General features: G+C 36.9%; 1 protein-coding gene across 1 annotated transcript in view; it reads right to left on the reverse strand.

Moving 5' to 3' along the window:
- ZC3H12B (zinc finger CCCH-type containing 12B) overlaps positions 1-20,439 on the reverse strand; it is a 219,965-nt gene that overhangs the window by 111,045 nt on the left and 88,481 nt on the right. The window contains exon 2 of the mRNA XM_044234379.1: positions 15,236-16,000. Within this exon, the coding sequence (XP_044090314.1) occupies positions 15,236-15,843 (608 nt within the window). The 5' untranslated portion in view covers positions 15,844-16,000. The remainder of the gene's footprint in view (positions 1-15,235; positions 16,001-20,439) is intronic.

Consider the following 20,439-nt stretch of genomic DNA (forward strand, 5'->3'; position numbering starts at 1 on the left):
GGGAGATTCAAATTAAAACTACATTGAGATATCACCTTACACCAGTTAGAATGCCAAAATTAGCAAGACAGGAAACAACATGTATTGGAGAGGATGTGGAGAAAGGGGAACCCTCTTACACTGTTGGTGGGAATGTAAGTTGGTGCAGCCTCTTTGGAGAACAGTGTGGAGATTCCTCAAGAAATTAAAAATAGAACTTCCCTATGACTCTGCCATTGCACTCCTAGGTATTTACCCCAAAGATACAGATGTCGTGAAAAGAAGGGCCACCTGTACCCCACTGTTTATAGCAACAATGGCCACGGTCGCCAAACTGTGGAAAGAATCAAGATGCCCTTCAATGGATGAATGGATAAGGAAGATGTGGTCCATATATACTATGGAGTATTATACCTCCATCAGAAAGGACGAATACCCAACTTTTGTAGCAACATGGACGGGACTGGAAGAGATTATGCTGAGTGAAATAAGTCAAGCAGAGAGTCAATTATCATATGGTTTCACTTATTTGTGGAGCATAACAAAAAGCATGGAGGACATGGGGAGTTAGAGAGAAATGGGTTGGGCTAAATTGGAAGGGGAGGTGAATCATGAGAGACTATGGACTCTGAAAAACAATCTGAGGGGTTTGATGTGGCAGGGGGTGGGATGTCAGGGTACCAGGTGGTGGATATTATAGCGGGCACGGATTGCATGGAGCACTGGGTGTGGTGAAAAAATAATGATACTGTTATGCTGAAAATAAACAAATGAAAAAAAATAACCACATGGTCCTCCCAATTGATACAGAAAAAAAATTGACAAAATCCAGCATCTGTTCCTGATTAATACTGTTCAGATTATAAGGAGAGAGGGAATATTCCTTCACTTCATAAAGTCTACCTGTGAAAAACTCACAGTGAATATCATTCTCAGAGGGGAAAAGATGACAGCCTTTCCTTTGAGATTAGGACACGACAAGGATACCCACTCTCACCACTGTTGTTCAACATAATACTAAAATCCTAGCAACAGCAATCAAACAACAAAAAGAAATAAAGGGTATTCAAATTTGGAAAGAAGAAGTCAAACCCTCTTTCTTCACAGATGACATGATACTTTATATGGAAAATCCAAAAGACTCCACCCCAAACTACTAGAATTTATACAGCAATTCAGTCATGTGGAAGGTACAAAATCAATCCACAGAAATCTGTTGCTTTCTTATACACTAACAATGAAAATATAGAAAAAGAAATTAGAGAATTGATCCCATTTACTACAACACCAAGAACCATAAGATACTTTGGAATAAATCTAACCAAAGAGGTAAAGATTTGTACTCGAGGAACTACAGAACAATCATGAAAAAAAATTAAGAAAACATGAAAAAACATTCTTTGTCATGGAATGGAATAATAAACATTGTTAAAATGTCTACATTATCCAAGGCAATCTGAAATGAAAACACTAACTCAAAAAGACATTTGTACCCCAATGTTCATTGCAGCATTATTTACAACAGACAAGACATGGAAGCAACCTAAATGTCCATCAATAGATGAATGGATTAAGATACACACATACGCACTTGAGTGTGGGAGGAGAGGGATATTGCAATATTAGTCATAAAAAGTAGTTAAATCTTGCTTTTTTGTGCCAACATTAATGAAACTAGAATGTATTATGCTAAGTTTAGTAAGTAAGATAGAGGAAGTTAAATGCCTTATTGTTTCACTGGTACATAAAATCTAAATAAACATAAATAAATAAAACTAAATAGAAATTGATAGAAGAAACTGTTGGTTTCTAGAGGGGTGAGTGGATAGGGGATGGACAAAATAATTGAATGAGATTAAGAGGTACAATATTCCAGTTTTAAAACAAAAAAAACATGAGAATGTAATGTATGGCATAGGGAAGATAGCCTATAATATTGTAAAAGTTTTGTAGGATGACAGATGGTAAGTATGGTTATTGTGGTGACCATTTTGTAATGTATATAAGTAATAAATCACTATTTTGTACTCCTGAAACTAATACAATATTGTATGACAATTATTATTCAATAAAACATCTGTCATCATTATTAGTAATGCATATTTGTAATATAAAATTTGAAAAATATATAAAATGTAAAGAAAAATCCTTGTGGGATCTGTTTTGCCGCCTCTCAGAGACAATCACTGTTAATATTTTGATGCATCTACATTCTGATATAAGTTTTTAACATACTGGGAATTATCATGTTAAAAAATGTGAAATGCCTATAGCATTCCATTGAAAATGTATTAAAAATCATGCCATTGCCACATTCCATGAAGTGTACCAAATGCCCAATAGGAATCAGAATTCACTTTCAACATTGATGAAGGTGGCAGTAAAAGTCCTACAAAAAGGCCCAATATACAAAGTTTAGTCCAATAAGTATTTGAGGAGTGCATAAAAAATACTGGAAAATAAAGTGATTCTTGCAAGATGACCTGTTTTAGCCCCAACCCACAAAATACTATCTTGCAATTTATGAAGTTAGGACCTAAAAAACTATCTAAAATGTAATCTAGCACGCCTGGGTGGATCAATGGGTTAAAGCCTCTGCCTTCAGCTCAGGTCATAATCTCAGGGTCCTGGAATCGTGTGGGCTCTCTGCTCAGCAGGGAGCCTGCTTCCTCCTTTCTCTCTCTGGCTTGCCTCTCTGCCTTCTTGTGATGTCTGTCTGTCAAATAAATAAATAAAATCTTTAAAAAATAAAATAAAAATAAAAAATTTAAAAAAAATGTAATCTAGGGTGCTTGGGTGGCTCAGTCAAATAAACATCTGCCTTCAGCTCAGGTCATGATCCCTGGGTCCTGGGATCGAGTCCCATGAACCTGTTTCTCCCTGTGCCCCTGCCTCTCTCTCCCTGTCTCTCATGAATAAATAAATGAGATCTTTAATAAAATAAAATACAATGAAATGTAATCTTAAAAGCCTAGACCTGCAAGTTGCCAAGTGTCTTGGTGACAGTATATCTCACTTTGTTCTATAAACTATCTTAGATCCAGGTTCTAAGCCAAATTCTGCCTAGCAGATGGGTCACATGGCATTTTCCTCTGCCCCTTTTTTAGACAATGTTTGGGTTTTGCTCAGACTTAAAAAACATGATGGCATTTACATTTGAAAGCCTTAATTCTTCTGAAATGGATTTTTCATCCCCAAAGAGGCAGCTCTTAAAATGAACATACCCTTTAGGATCTTTACTTATATCAGTATGTGAATCACAGGTACACCACTATTGTAAATGTTAGGCAAATGTTGTAGACAACAAAGCATTATAACTTCAAAGCAGGCTCAAATGACAGGCTAAGGAACAACAGATGTTAGTATGTAGTTTGCCTAAGAAGTATTAATCTAATGACAAAGTTACAGCTAACCAATGGGGAAAACAAGCCAAGTTTAGATTAACTGCAGTAACAAATTCACAAGCAGACTATGGTACTGAATTCTGACCATGTGAAATGTGATTGCAGGTAAGTGAAACTTATCAGTACCTAACCTACCAAAAAAGGAATGAGGTGCTAACAAGGACACAGCTGGCAATTTTAGAAAATCATGCCCTTCACTCTGCACCATTTTAATATGCTCCTAAAAATAAGCTTATTTTATTCTGCCTTTTTTTTCTTTATTTGAATTATGTGAGGCATCTTTAATTTAGCAAAGCAACTCCTACAAAAGACAAAAGTTCATCTTCCCATCAGTATGACAGTTGGCTACTGGCATAGACTAGATATGTTGAAACTACCTTGGTAATTAATTTCTCCAGTGTTCCTTACAAAGCAAAGGAACCATACTACAGTGCCTTTTATACCCAGCAATCCTTGAACAAAAATAAGGAAGGTCTTATATCACCATGAAGTCAAAATCCTCAAGAAATTCCTGGGATTTTTCATCCCTACATTCAAAACACACACACACACACACACACACACACACAAAACAAAACAAAACAAGCTTAAAGAAATATAGGCCTTGGGAAACTGGTCTAACCTAAGGTGTTTTGGATGATCTGGTTTGGCAAGAGGTTGAGTTTGGCAGATCCCATACCTCTTCCCTTCAGAAATTACTCTAGTCTATGCCTATTAGGATAAAAGCAGAGTTACCATTGGCCCTTTGAATAGAAATCACCCTCTGCTTTTTGCAGGCCCACTACATAATTCTGATTACTTTCATATTGTGTACAGGCCATTTAACTCTCTTGTTACCATGCTTCCAGTTTTCCCTAAGTAAAACAGGGGAGAGAGCTCACATGCTTTACTCATCTTGTGACTGTGCTGTCATGATTAAAAGATTTGGAAAAGGATATTTGTAAATGTACTCTTTGCTACCAGGAAGAATGTTAAATATTCTTTTTTTAAAAGATTGTATTTATTTATTTAAGAAGGAGAGACACAGAGAGAGAGCATGAGTTGGAGGAAGGGCAGAGATACAAGTAGATTCCCCACTGAATGGGGAGTCTGAGGCAGAGCTTGGTAACAGGACCCTGGGATCATGACCTGAGCTGAAGTCAGACACTTAACCAAATAAACCATCCAGGCGCCCCTCAAATATACTTTTTTTATTATGTTATGTTAGTCACCATACAGAACATCATTAGTTTATTCTTAATAACACTGATAGCCATGTACTATTGCATTATATTGTTAAAGAACATTGGAGTCAGATTCAGATTTTATTTTATTTTTTTAAGATTTTATTTATTTATTTGACAGAGATCACGAGTATGCAGAGAGAGAGGAGGAGGAAGCAGGCTCCCCACTGAGCAGAGAGCCCGATTCGGGGTTTGATCCCAGGACCCTGGGATCATGACCTGAGCCAAAGGCAGAGGCTTTAACCCACTGAGCCACCCAGGTGCCCCCAGATTCAGATTTTAATACAAGCATTGTCATTTATTACTGGCATAACCTTGGGCAGTTATTCATCCTCTCTGAACCTGAGGCTCCTCACCTGCAAAAATGAACCTAATTAGTTTGCTCATGTAGGATTTTTAGTGAGAATTAAATAATGTATATAAAAGTGCCTGGCATTTGTAGAAGTGAGCACTGGGTGTTATATGTAAGTGAAGAATCAATAAATTCTACACCTGAAACTAATATTACACTGTATATCAACAAACTGGAATTTAAATAAAAACTTGAGAAAAGAAAAAAAAAAAAGAACAGATATTTATAAATGTTAGTTTCATTTCATTCAAAAATGAATATTTAAATTCAAGTTCCCATGGCTACTTTACCAGCTATAGCAAATGACCTCAAGAATATGGATAAAGAAGATGTGGTATACACACACACACACACAAACACACACAGGAATATTATGCAGACATCAAAAAATGAAATCTTGCCATTTGCAAGAACATGGATGGAACTAGAGGGCATTATGCTAAGCGAAAGAAGTCAAACAGAAAAAGACAATTATATGATCTCATTGATATGTGGATTTTTTTCTTTTTTGTTTGTATGCTAGGGATTTATCAGAACACCTGAGAAGACTTTTCTTATTATTGTGTTCAGTTAGCGAATATATAGTACATCATTAGTTTTTGATGTAGTGTTCAATAATTCATTAGTTGCATATAATGCACAGTGCTCATCAAAACACATGCCTGACTTAATATCCACCACCTGGCTACCCCATCCCACCATGCTCTTCCTCTCCATAACCTTTGGTTTGTTTTCCAGAGTCCAGAATCTCTTATGGTTTATCTTCCTCTCTGATTTCTTCATATTCTGTTTTCAATCCCTTCCACTATGGTCCTCCATGCTATTGTTTACGTTCCTCATATGGGTGAAACTATATGATAATTGTCTTTCTCTGCTTGACTTAGTTCACTTAGCATAATCCCCTCCAGTCCATACTGATGCAAATGGTAAGTATTTATCTTTTCTGCTAGCTGAATAATCCATTGTATATATGAACCACATCTTCTTCATCCATTCTTCTCTTGAAGGACATCTCAGATCCTTCCACAGTATGGCTATGGTGGACATTGCCTCTATAAACATTGCAGAACAGGTGCCCCCTTTGTTTCACTACATTTGTATCCTTGGGGTAAATACCTAGTAGGGAAATTACTGGGTTTTGGGGTAGCTCTATTTTTAACTTTGTGAGGAACCTCCACACTGTTTTCCAGAGTGTCTATACCAGTTTGCATTCCCACCAACAGTGTAAGAGGGTCCCCTTCCTCCACATCCTCCACAACATTTGTTTTTCTCTGTCTTGTTAATTTTTGCCATTCTAACTGATGTAAGGAGGTATCTCACTATGGTTTTGATCTGTATTTCCTTGACAGCTAGTTATGTCATTCATTTTTTTCATGTGTCTGTTGTCCATTCATATGTCTTCTTTGGAGAAGTGTCTGTTCATATCTTCTGGCCATTTCTTGACTGGATTATTTCTTTATTGGGTATTGAGTTTGAGAAGTTCTTTATAAATCTTGGATACCAACCCTTTCTCTGCAATGTCATTTGCAAAAATCTCTTCCTATACCATGGGTTATCTCTGTTTTGTTGACTGTTTCCTTTGCTGTATAGAATTTTTTCATCTTGATGAAGTCCCAAAAGTTCATTTTTGCTTTTGCTTTCCTTGCCTTTAGAGACATATCTAGCAAGAACTTGCTGTGGTCATGGTTGAAGAGGTTGCTGTCTGTGTTCTACCCTAGGATTTTGATGGATTCCTGTCTCACATTTAGGTCTTTTATTAATTTTTGGTTTATCTTTATGAATAGTGTAAAAGAATGATGCAGTTTCTTTCTTCTACATGTGTCTGTCCAATTTTCCCAGCACCATTTAATGAAGAGACTGTTGTTGTTGTTGTTTCCATTGAATATTCTTTCCTACTTTGTTGAAGATTAGTTGATCATCGAGTTGAAGGTCCATTTCTGGGTTGTCTATTCTATTCCATTGATCTATATGTCTGTATTTGTGCCAATACCATGCTGTCTTGATGATCACAGCTTTGTAATATAGGTTGAAGTCCGACACTGTGATGACCCCAGCTTTGGTTTTCTTTTTCAATATTCTCCTAGAGATTCTGGGTCTTTTCTGGTTTCATACAAATTTTAGGTTTATTTGTTCCAGCTCTGTGAAAAATGTTGATGACATTTTGATAGGGATTGCATTTAAAGTGTAGATTTTTCTGGGTAGCTAGACATTTTAACAATGTTTATTCTTCCGATCCATGAACATGGAGTGTTTTACCATCTCTTTGCATCTTCCTCAATTTCTTTCATAAGTGTTCTGTAGTTTCTAGAGTATAGATCTTTTACCTCTTTAGTTAGATTTATTCCTAGGTATCTATGGTTTTTGGTGCTATAATAAATGGAGACAATTCGTTAATTTCTCTTTCTTCAGTGACATTGTTAATGTATAGAAATGCAACTGATTTCTGTGTATTGATCTCATATCCTGCTATGTTGCTGCATTGCTGAATGAGTGCTAGTAATTTGGGAGTGGAGTCTTTTGGGTTTTCCACATAAAGTATTATGTTATCTGCTAAGAGAGAGAGTTTGACTTCTTTTCCAATTTGAATGCCTTTCACTCAGTTTTTAAAGGTTTTATTTATTTCTTTGATAGACAGCAAGAGAGGGAACACAAACAGGGGAAGTGGGAGTGGGAGAAGCAGGGTTCCCTCTAAGCACAGAGCCTGATGTGGGGCCCAATCTCAGGACCCTTGGAATATAACCTGAGCTGAAGTAGATGCTTAATGACTGAGCCACCCAGGTGTCCCACCTTTTATTTCTTTTTGTTGTCTGATTGCTAAGGCTAGGTCTTCTAGTACTATGTTGAACAATAGTGGTGAGAGTGGGCAACCCTATCCTTTTACTTACCTTAGGGAAAAAGCTCTCAGTTCTTCTCCATTGAGAATGAGATTTGCTGTGGGCTTTTCATAGATGGTGTTTGTGATATTGAAGTATGTCTCCTCTATCCCTATACTTTGAAGAGTTTTAATCAGGAAAGGATGCTATAATTTGTCAAATGCTTTCTCTGTATCAACTGAGAGGATCATCTGGTTCTTTTCTTTTGCTAATGTGATCTATCACACTGATTGCTTTGCGAATATTGAATCACCCTTGAATCCCTGGGATAAATTCCTCCTGGTCTTGGTGGATAATCCTTTCAAGGTACTGTTGAATCCTATTTACTAGGATATTGGTGAGTATTTTGGCATCTATTTTCATCAGGGATAATGGTCTGAAATTCTCCTTTTTGCTGGGGTCTTTCGTTTTGGGATCAAGGTAATGTTGGCCTTATAGACTGACTTGGGAAGTTTTCATTCCATTTCTATTTTTTGAAAGAGCCTCAGAAGAATAGGTATTATTTCTTTAAGTGTTTGGTAAAATCTCCCTGGGAAACTATCTGTCCCTGGACTTTTATTTGGGGAAAGATTTTTCATTATTGCTTCACTTTCTTTGCTGGTTAATGGTCTGTTCAGATTATCTAATTCTTCCTGTTTCAGTATCAGTAATTTATAAGTTTCCAAGAATGCATCCATTTTTTTTCCAGATTGCCTAGTTTGTTGGCATATAGCTGCTGGTAAAAAATTCTAAGAATTGTCTCTATTTCCTTGGTATTAGTCATAATCTCTTCCCTTTCATTCATGATTTCATTAATTTGGCTCCTTTCTCTTTTCTTTTGGTGAGTCTTTCTAGGAGTTTATCAATCTTATTAATTATTTCAAGGAAACAGCTTCTAGTTTTGTTGATCTGTTCTGTTCTTCTAGTTTCTACTTCATTGATTTCTGCTCTAATCTTTATTATTTCCCTTCTCCAGCTTGGTTTAGACTTAATTTTCTGTTCTTTCTCCAGTTCCTTTAGGTATAAGTTTAGCTTGTATATTTGGGATTTTTCTAATTTTTTGAGAGAGGCATGAATGGCTATGTGCTTCCCTCTTAAGTCCACCGTGAAGAATCCCATAGGATTTGGGCCGATGAGGTTTAATTTTCATTGGTTTGCATGAATTGTTTAAATTTTTCTTCAATTATCTGGTTGACCCATTCATTCTTTAGTAGGATGCTCTTTCTCCAAGGGTTTGAGTTCCTTCCAAATTTCTTCTTGTAGTTTAGTAACAGTTTCAGAACTTTGTTGTCTGGGGGAACCTGGGTGGCTCAGTGGGTTAAGCCTCTGCCTTCAGCTCAGGTCATGATCCCAGGGTCCTGGGATCGAGCCCTGCATTGGGCTCCCTGCTCAGCGGGGAGCCTACTTCTCCCTCTCCCTCTGCTGCTTTGCCTGCTTGTGCTCTCTCATTCATTCTGTCAAATAAATAAATAAAATCTTTTTAAAAGATAACCAGGACAGCTTTAAAAAAAAAAAAAAAAAGCTTTGTTGTCTGAACTATGCAGGGAATAGTCTCAAACTTTCGATAGCAATTGAGACCTGATTTGTAATGCATATGTGATCCAATCTGGAGAAACTTCCATGTGCACTCAAGAAGAATGAGTATTCTGTTGTTTTAGAATGGAATGTTCTCCATATATCTATGAAGTCCATCTGGTTCAATGTGTCATTCAAAGTTCTTGTTTGTTGATCTTCTGCTCAGATGATTTGTCTAATCATGTGAGTGGAGTGTTGACGTCTCCTACTATTAAAGTATTATTATCAATATGTTTCTTTATTTCATTATCAATTGATTTATATAGTTGGCTACTCCCATGTTGAGGCATAGATATTTACAATTGTAAGATCGCCTTATTCAATAGACCTTTTTTTTTTTTTAGGATTTTATTTATTTATTGTCAGAGAGAGAGAGAGAGAGAGAGAGAGAGACAGCACGAGCGAGCACAGGCAGACAGAGCGGCAGGCAGAGGCAGAGGGAGAAGCAGGCTTCCCGCCAAGCTAGGAGCCTGATGTGGGACTCGATCCCAGGACACTGGGATCATGACCTGAGCCGAAGGCCACTGCTTAACCAACTGAGCCACCCAGGTGTCCCTTCAATAGACCTTTTAAGTATGATATAGTGTCCCTCTCCATCTCTTACTATATAGTCTTTGGTTTAAAATCTAATTTGTTTGATATGAGGATTGCTACCCTACTTTTCTTTTGAGGCCCACTGGCATGGTAAATTGTTCTCCATCCTTTTACTTTCAATCTGGAGGTGACTTTAGGTTTGAAATGAGTCTTGTAGATAGCATATGGATGAGTCCTCCTTTTTTAATCCAATCCGAAACCTTGTGTCTTTTGATGGGAGCATTCAGCCCATTTACATTCAGAGTAACTAATTAAAGATATTAATTTAGTGTCATTTTATTGCTTGTGAGGTCCCTGTTTATGATAATTGTTTCTTTCTGGTATATATTACTCTTGGGGTCTCTCCTTGCTTCTAGAATCCCCTTAATATTTCTTGAAGGGCTGGTTTAGTGATCACATATTATTTCAGTTTTTGCCTGTCCTGGAAGCTCTTTATCTCCCCATCCATTCTGAATGACACCTTGTTGGATAAAGTATTCTTGTCTGCATGTTCTTCTCATTTAATACCCTGAATATGTCTTGCTAGCCTTTTCTGGCTTTCCACCTTTCTGGGATAGGTCTAATGTTGTTCTGATGTTCCTCCATCCATATTTAAGAAACCTTCTCTCCCTCACTATTGTCAGGATAGTTTCCTTGGCTGTATGATTTGCAAACTTCACTTTTATATGTCAGGGTGTTTATCTATTTTTATTGATTTTGGAAGGGGTCCTCTCTACCTCTTGAACACAAATGCTTGTTACTTTCCCCAGATTAGTGAAGTTCCCAACTATGATTTACTCAAATATACCTTCTAGCCCTCTCTCTCTCTCTCCACCTCCTCAGGAATCTTAATAATTCTGACATTGGAAACTCATGATATCATTAATCTCTCCACAACATTTTTCATGGGCTACTAGCTGTCTATCTCTGTTTTCTTCAGTTTCCTTCCTTTCCATCAGCTTATCTTCTAGATCACTTATTCTCTCTTTTGCCTCATTTAACCTGGCTGTTTGAATATCCAGTTTAGATTGCATCTCATTCATAGCACTTTTAAGTTCATCCTGGTTAGTCTCATTTCTACCCTTAGATATTCTATATTGTCACTAATGCTTTTTTCAAGCCTAGCTATTGACTTTATGATTGCTATCTTAAATTCTATCTCTGAATCTTCCTTATATCCATATCTATTATCTCTGTGCCAGAGAATAGTCTCTAGTCCTTTTTTTGTGAGTTCCTCTTTCTTGCCATTCTGTCAAGAGAATGATAGGTGGGCCAGTGAACAGAGTCCAAAATATCAACCACATCTTGTTTGGGATGTTGCACCCTAGCAACATCCTGAGTAGTCAGAAGCCACCACAGAAAAACAAAGTCAAAATGAAACACCAAAATAAAATTGAATAAAAGGGAAAAGGGGAAGAGAGATTATAATTTTGCAGTGTGGACAAAGCAAGGTGTTCCACCTGTTCCTGGGTGAATTTTGTTAAAAGACACTACATCCTAAAATTTCAACAAAAGTAAACCTTATAAGAAGTCTGGGTGACTCAGTCAATTAAGTGTCTGCTTTCAGCTCAGGTCATGATCCCAGTGTCCTGTGATCAAGTCCCACATTAGGGTCCTTGCTCAGCAGGGGCCCTGTTTCTCCCTCAGCCTGCTGCTCTCTCTTTCTCTCTCTGACAAATAAATAAAATCCCAAGTAGTTATATATATATATATATATATATATATATATATATATATATACACACACACAGAGAGAGAGAGAGAGAGAGAGAGAGAGAGAATAGAGTGTAAAAGGAGTAAAATGAAGCATTTATCTATAAAAAAAGATAAGTGTGAAAAATTACGAGTTAAAATGTGACTATGAAATACAAGTTGGTATAATAAGCATCTAGTTGAAATCAGAAAAAGGTAAAAAGAAAAACGAAAAAGAAGAAAAAGAAAAGGAGAGTTTTATCTGAAAAATAAATAAGTCATGGGGCAACACCTGGAGCTCAATACACTATTTGCCCATGGCATTGGAATTTTATAGTCTTATGAGATCCATAGGCTTGTCGTTCACCCGTTCTTTCAGACTGTTTTCTGGGGAGTGGCCTGCTGTGGTGTTTCTCAGGTATCCCCACCTGGCAAGAGTTGTCCCTCCCCTTCTCAGAGGGAATGGGATCAGTGCAAATGGGTCCTTTGTATGGTTTTTGTTCCCTGGAGGCTTTCCATGTCTCTTCAGAGGGTCAGAGCAAAAATGGCTGTGCCCAAACCTCTGGCCCAGAGCAGAAAGATTGCAGTCTTCCCTCTTTAATAAGCCCTCCAGGAAAAACAGTCTCCATTTCTGTATGCACTGAAAATTTCAGCCTCCCATGGGGTGTGCTCACTGAAACTCTCTTAGAGGTAGTCCCAGGGCTATGAGTAAAGGTGGGCTCATGCATGCACATCTGAAGCTCCTGGATCATGTCTGGTTGCCATTCTAAAGTCCTTTCTGGGCTGCTACTGCCCTGAGAGCTTTTGTCTAGTCAGGTGCAGGTTCCAGACTTTTTCAGGCTGCTCAAGAGAAGAGCAATTATCAACCAGCCCAACTCATGGTTTATGATGGTCTGAGCTGAGAAACCCCTCCTGGACTCACTGACCATAATCTGCTTCCTGATTTCACTGCTCAGGCACTCTACAGTTCAGGTAGAGTGTCTACCCATTTTCTCTGTGACTCCTCAGATCCTAAGACCACAATTCCTTGTCCTACCTAGAATTCTGCCTTTTCATTTCCAGAACCCTTTTAGGAGAGAGATGTCTCTCACTGGAACAGATTTCTAAGGGTTGATTTTGTGCTCCAGTGTTATATCACTTTCCAGGAACGAGCTTATGGAGCCTCCCTCCCCCTTATGTTTATCTTTCTATATCACCTCACAGATTCATGACAGCACACATCCTACCTTGCAAAAAGCAGTAGCTTTTCAGCTTGTAGAGATTCAGATATATATTCTTATATCTTAGGCTGATTTCATAGGTGTCCAAAATAGTTTGTTACATATACCGCTAAATTCAGAGGATTAGTTAAAATGGCATCCCCTATACCTCCACTATCTTTCTTCCCTCCCTGATATGTGGAATTTAAGAAAGAAGGTAGAGGACCATAGGGGAAGAAAGGAAAAAATGAAAAAAAAAACTATATTTGAGAGGGAGACAAACCATAAGAGACTCTTAAACCTAAGAAACAAACTGAGGGCTGTTGGAGGGAAAGGGTAGGGGAATGGGGTAACTGGGTGATGGACATTAGGGAGGCTATATGTTGTACTGAATATTGGGCATTAGATAAGAGTAATGAATCAATGTATTAAAATTAAAAAGTAATATATTACATGTTAATTTAAAAATCATTGAACCTTGCTGAACTCTAGTTTTCTCATCTGTAAAATAAAGTTGTTGTGAGGATTATATAGAACTATATACTAAGATGTACTTCCAGATAGCCTGCTAAGAAACTCCTGCATAGAACAATGGTATGGTTCATAAGACTTTTGCTATCCCTGCTCCCTCTCTAGGGACATCCAGTAGTGTGTTATGTGCTTTGAGGAATATAAGAGAGGCATAAAACAAGACATAAAACATTTTCATTCATAATTGAATGAAAAACTTGCTAGTCTAAAGCTTCTTACTTTTGTTCTAGTTGTGTACAGTCTAAGATTCCAGTGAGTTCATCAACCAATGATAGACTCATTAAGAAACAGGCTCCTGATTCTTGAGAATTAAAAAAAATTACTTATTTGAGACAGAGAGCTCAAATTTATTTACTTATTTGAGACAGAGAGCCAGGGGAAGGGCACAGAGGGTGAGAATATCAATCATACTACTTGCTGAGTGCAGAGTCTGACGTGGGGGTTGATCTCACAACCTTGATTTCATGATCTCAGCCAAAACTGAGAGTCAGATATTTAACTGACTGAGCCACCCAGGTGCCCCAATCATTTAGAATTTTTCAGCTAAACTGAATGACAACTCATTTTGGAAATAAAAGGAGGTTTTTATTTTGACAAAATATTTAAAAAACTATTTTTAATAGTTTACTTTTGTTTAAAAAATGGAAAAAGGGATTCCTAAAGATCTTTTACATGAGATAAAAAATTATATGAGAAAGTATGGAATAAAGTATGAAGGCACTCTTGGTTATGTATTTACTATTGTTCTGTAGCAAATCACCACACATTTAGTGTCTTAAAATAACACCAACTTATTTATTTTTAGTTCAGATCAGAATTCTAAAATTCTAAAATTCAAATTCTATCTGACAAGATAGTGTTGTTTCTGAAGGTTTCAGGAGAGAATCTGTTTCCTTGCCATTTTCAGTTTCAGAGGATATCCAAATTCCTTGGCTCGTGACTTCTTTCTTACGCCACATGACCTCTTGTTTCTGTCATCACATCTCCTACTAGTCATTCTTATCTGGCTGCCTTCTCTTCCCTCTTATAAGGACTTTGTGATTCTAGTGAGTCCACTTTGATAAACCAGGATAATTTCACCTATCTCAAGTCCTTAACTTAAACCAGCAAAGTCCCATTTACCATGTAAGATAACCTATTCATGGATTCCAGGGATTAGAATGTGAACTTCTTTAGGGGGCTATTATTCAACCTACCATAGGTACTGTAGCTCAGAGATAATCATTAGGATTAGAAAAGTAAGGATGGTATTTATGGAGGCAGTACATCTTGATGGGTATGAAGATAAAGAGGAGGTCACTCTTATGCAGAGGAATGACATGAACACAAGCAATGGGGGTAGAAATCATAATTTACATGGAAGCTATTAAAACGACTGATGTGAATGCAGTAGGTGTGAAAAACACAACCAAATGGAAGGGGAGAAAGGTCAGATCACAAAACCAGGAAAAGGGATCCAAAGTTGGTAGAATGGCAATTGGGAGTTACTGGTAGTTCCCAAATAAGCTTCCAAGTGATGTTATAAAAGCATTCTCGGGATGATTGGTCCAGGCAAGTAGAGGTGGGAGAAGGGGCCCCAAGAGGAACAAAGGTTGAATGAGTTGTCTCTACTGGAGTATCACTTATGTCTAAGCTGCTTTAGGGTATCTGAAAACAAATTGCCAACAATTTTAAGGGAGGGAGAAAGGGCAAAGGTGGGACCATTTTAGCCTCTCTCCACCTACAAGAGCACAAGCCATAGACAACATAGACAACAACCAGGGGCCTCTCAAAGCGTTTAGCAAAGGAAGATGATTTCTATGAGCTCAGGGACTTTTTTTCTTTTCTTTAAAGAGTAAATATATTTTACACTTACCTCATTGCTACATTACTTCCATCTATGACAACTGGCCTCAAATTTTCACTGCTGTCTATTTCATCTTCAAGAAACAGTTCAGGACTTGTGATCTCTCTGGAGTTGGGACCCCGAGGCACTAAAAGATTCAAGCTGACCTGTCCTTCTGAATCACCTTTGTTCCCAAGTCTGACGAGCTCTGCCAAGACATCATTAATAAGTGATTCTGGGCCCAACTTGTTCAACACTGATTGAATCTGTGTCTCTGCATAGCCCAGCTTTAGAGCAAAATCCATCTTGGCTTGGTATTCCTTTTCCAAGTCAAGCTTCCCCTCTTGCAGAATACTGCTCTGGGAGAAGCTTGGATGATCTAAGCAGGGTGATCTATAGAGCTGACGGTGTGGCTTAGAGGGAATTTCCTTTTTTTTCAAGTAAACATCCCCAGGTTGGTAGCTATTGTCATTGTTGCTGCTCTTAAGGATCATCTGTTCAGGGTCACATTCAGAGTTCATCCATTCTTCTGAGTCAGCATTGCTTTTCTCCATGCTATCCTGCTTAGACTGTTGTTTCTCTTCCTTGGAGGCATTCTTCTCCATTTTTTGTGTCTCCACTGCAGCCGTGGCCGTCATCCCGTTCAGTAGACAGTCTGAAGTCTAATCAGCTCCTTTTTCTTTTTAGCCTGCTTGGAATCCACATACAGTTACATTGTTTTGTGGTAAAATGTGGTGGTAGGGATGAAGCAAGCGTTTCCCTGTTTGGTTTGATATGTTCAGATGTTGCCAGTCCCTATAAATAAACAAACATACCACAGTCATGTTTAATAAAATTTTGGAAAAGCACTTCAGAATGCAACAATTTCTTTGTAAGAAACTACAGTCTATATGACCTTTAATTTTTGTGATTCAGGTGATTGGACTCGTCTCTCAATATAAAAAGAGAGAGACTCTAATTCTTTAATAATTCTATGCATAAAAATTTCAGTGATGGCAATAATATTGTAATTCCTCTCCCCTCTCACAAAATAAATCACGCTATAATTAACTGCTAATAATAACAGCTTTGAGAAAGAAAAACATGACATTTCAACAAGGGTCAAGAATATATACATCCTTGAAAGTATTCTTTTCCTTTCTGCCAGTTAAATTTTACCAAATCTCACACAAGATCCTTCTTGCTAACGCTGAGTTCCACTCCTGAAAAGCATAACATCTTCAGCACTACTAATTGCAAAATGTCAGGGACACTATCTACTGGGCAGATTAGAAAACTAATATTTACTTTCAAACAATTGAAAGTAGAGTATAACGTGACAAGTAGATAAATCTGCTCCAGGTTTTTTTTAAAGTTCATGTGTACACTTATGAGTTATATGTGCAGCCTCTTTTATTTATTGTAATTATATTTATTGTATTGTAAAGAGAAAACTAAGTCAACTTGAACAATAAACCAAAACATTTTTAAAAGAATATTAATTACTGAAAGAAATAAAATTAAGATGTTAAAAAAGAATATTAATTACAAAAAAGAATTAAAAACAATTTTATTTATAAACACCTCCTCTCATGTACTGCATCTGTCTCTGCAGGTTTGAGTTCTAACTTGGCCAAAATATTTTTTCTCAGTCTGAGGCTTAGTTTCCTCATACATAAAATAAGAATATTGATACTTACCTCACAAGGTAAGGATTATGTAAGATGAATAAGGAAAGTGCTTAGAAAAGTGAATAGAACATATAATGGGTTTTCAGTATATGTAAACAATGCAACAGACACCATAAAAATATTGTGTTTTTTTTTAAGAAGTCTAACAGTGAGGCAAAGGGTGTAGACCTGTGAGCACTAACAAGCTCTTCAGATAACAGCAGTGTTCACTAATCTAAAACAAGATTATTTAGGTAACCAATGTACTAGAGTTTTCCAGTTACTCTTTAGTAATATTTATACACACAAGAAGGAAAGTCACCAATAGCTCTAAGAATAATATGCATAACTGCATGTGTGCTTTAGGAAAGTCACATATGGAAACATTGAATGCACACAGAATTGACATCTCAGAACTGATATCCCAGTAACATATGACTTCTGTAATGATTATACTCCCACTGTGACTTCAAAATATTCCCTTAATGAATTAGCTAATATATAGATATCCATTCACTTCTCTATTAATCTCTCATTTAAATTTTGAAGTCTATTTCCTTTATAAGTTCATTTACTATTTGATTTACATTTTATTCTCTTCAAAATAATTTCTAGTACAAATAGGACTTTGAGATTTTACTCTTACATTTATTCAAAGCTCAGAAGTCTCTTTAAAAAGTCACTTTAAAACAACTGTTTATAAGACTAACTATAATTTACTGGCAAATGAGGGATACCTGTAAAAGATTTGACGGTTCCTAGCTATTGAAACATAGAATATTTTTTCTTCTCTATTTTCTTATATTTTCTCTGCCCAAATTAACATTGTTGTGAGTACCTTTATCATATTCATGTATACAATAAATTACATGTTACATATAATATGTGTTCAATATATAGTAGCAAATTTAAGGTCAGGAAGAAACCCACATAAGGAATCCTCATTGTGGGGGGCCTGGGTGGCTCAGTGGGTTAAAGCCTTGCCTTCAGCTCAGGTCATGATCCCGGTGTTCTGGGATCGAGTCCACATCAGGCTCTCTGCTCAGCAGGGAGCCTGCTTCCTCCTCTCTCTCCCTGCTTCTCTGCTTACTTGTGATCTCTGTCTGTCAAATAAACAAATAAAATCTTAAAAAAAAGAAATCCTCACTGTAATTACTAATATTTATTGGGAAAATATCCTACTCAATAACCTAAAGCAGAAAAGAAATAAATGACTTAGCATACGTAAACTTGGATTTACCTTTCAAAGCCTTAAGAAAGAAGATTTTATGAAAAATGTTGACAGTCTGTCCTAAAAACCTGTGTATGGGTGTAGGTGTCATGTGTTTTTTGTGTTTGTTTTGTTGAACAATATAAACTTCTTGAGGCAAAGATGGTAGGAATTCTTTTCATTTGACAGAATAATCACTGAGTGCCAGATACTGAAATAGGCCCTAGGTCTAGAAAGAGAAACCAGAATGGATTCTGCCCTCAAAGAACTAACAAATTAATAAAGATTGGCTAGAAATGGCAATAGTAAGTGCTAAAACACAATTCTATAGATTTTCCATTTATTATTGTCCAAGCAGAGACACTTATGAGAATAAAAAGAACACTAGGCATAAAAATTAGGTATGTCTCAGGTACACATGAATGTATGGTTGGTCTTTCAAGTTACGTGAAAATTTCCATCCACATACAGAAGAGGGAATGTTAAATTCTGTCCATGGGGTGAGAGATAAGGGTAATGGTTATAGAGATTAGGAATGATTCAAGGATATAATATTTGGACTAAATTTCTGACTAATAAATTAATTAATAAACATTTACTTAGTTCTAACATGTGCCAGGAAACATGTTAGGATCTGGGGACATAAAAACCAAACATAAAATCCTGATCTCAATGTCTTATAGTGGTAATGGTGGGGAGTGGAGACAGATAATAATAGAAATATATATATATATTTATTTATGAATATATATATATATATATATATAGTTAAAAATTGTGACAAGTGGGGTGCCTGAGTGGTTCAGTGGGTTGAGCCTCTGCCTTCGGCTCAGATCATGATCTCAGGATCCTGGGATCTAGCCCCGCATTGGGCTCTCTGCTCAGCCGGAAGCCTGCTTCCCCCTCTCTCTCTCCCTGTCTCTCTGCTTACTTGTGATATCTCTTTCTGTCAAACAAATAAATAAAAAATCTTTTAAAAAATTGTGACAAGTGATTAAATGTTAAAGTCAATTATCATATGGTTTCACTTATTTGTGGAGCATAACAAATAGCATGGAGGACAAGGGGCGTTAGAGAGGAGTAGGGAATTTGGGTGAATTGGAAAGGGAGGTGAACCATGAGAGACTATGGACTCTGTAAAACAGTCTGAGGGGTTTGAAGTGGCGGGGGGATGGGAGGATGGGGTACCAGGTGGTGGGTATTATAGAGGGCATGGCTTGCATGGAGCACTGGGTGTGGTGAAAAAATAATGAATACTGTTTTTCTGAAAATAAATAAATTGGAAAAAAAAAAGCAGGAAGGTATCAGTTAAGCCTTAAAGGGAAGAGTAACAATTTTTTGGCAAGGAAGAGTTTTCTAAATTATAAATATATAAACATTAATATGACCCTGTTCCTTAGTTAACATCTTATGCTTAATATTACTGGTAAGGAGCAATAAATGAAAGCATTGAAGATGGTTAAAGGAAAATAGTTACTTTTGCTCAAAAAAGAAGGTAAATAGGGAGAAAATTTTCAAAGATAATGTTCTACAATGTAAGGACGTGCACTCTGACCATTAAAATTTAACATAGTACTAAGTGTCTTAGCCTGAGCAACAGAAAACAAAAAGAAATAAAAGAATCCAGATTGGCAAGGAAGAAGTCAAACTTTCACTACTTGCAGATGACATGATACTCTACATAGAAAACCTAAAGAATCCACCAAAAAATAGCTAGAACTAATACATGAATTCAGTAAGGTCACAAGATATAATATCAATGTACATAAATCTGTTGCAATACTACAGACCAATAATGAATCAGGGGAAAAATAAATAAAGGAATCAATCCCATTTACAATTGCAAAAATCTATAAGATACATAAAAATAAACCTAACCAGAGAAGTAAAAGATCTTTACTCCAAAAACTATAGAACACTTGTGAAAAAACTTGAGCAGGACACAAAGAAATGAAGAAACATTCTATCCTCATGGATTGGAAGAACAAATATTGTTAAAATGTCTACATTACCCAAAGCAATCTACACATTTAATGATATCCCTATAAAAATATCACCAGGATTGGGATGCCTGGGTGACTCAGGGGGTTAAAGCATCTGCCTTCAGCTCGGGTCATGATCCCAGGGTCCTGGGATTGAGCCCCACATCAGGCTTTCTGCTCAGCAGGGAGCCTGCTTCCTCCTCTCTCTGCCTACCTCTCTGCCTGCTTGTGATCTCTATCTGTCAAATAAATAAATAAAATTAAAAAAATATATATATCACCAGGATTTTTCACAGTGGTAGAACAAACAATCCTAAAATTTGTATGGAACCTCAAAAGACCCCAAATGCGAAAGCAATCCTGAAAAAAAACAAAGCTGGTCATCAAGATTCA

This window comes from Neovison vison, chromosome X, assembly GCF_020171115.1.
Source record: "Neovison vison isolate M4711 chromosome X, ASM_NN_V1, whole genome shotgun sequence".
Lineage (NCBI taxonomy): Eukaryota > Metazoa > Chordata > Mammalia > Carnivora > Mustelidae > Neogale > Neogale vison.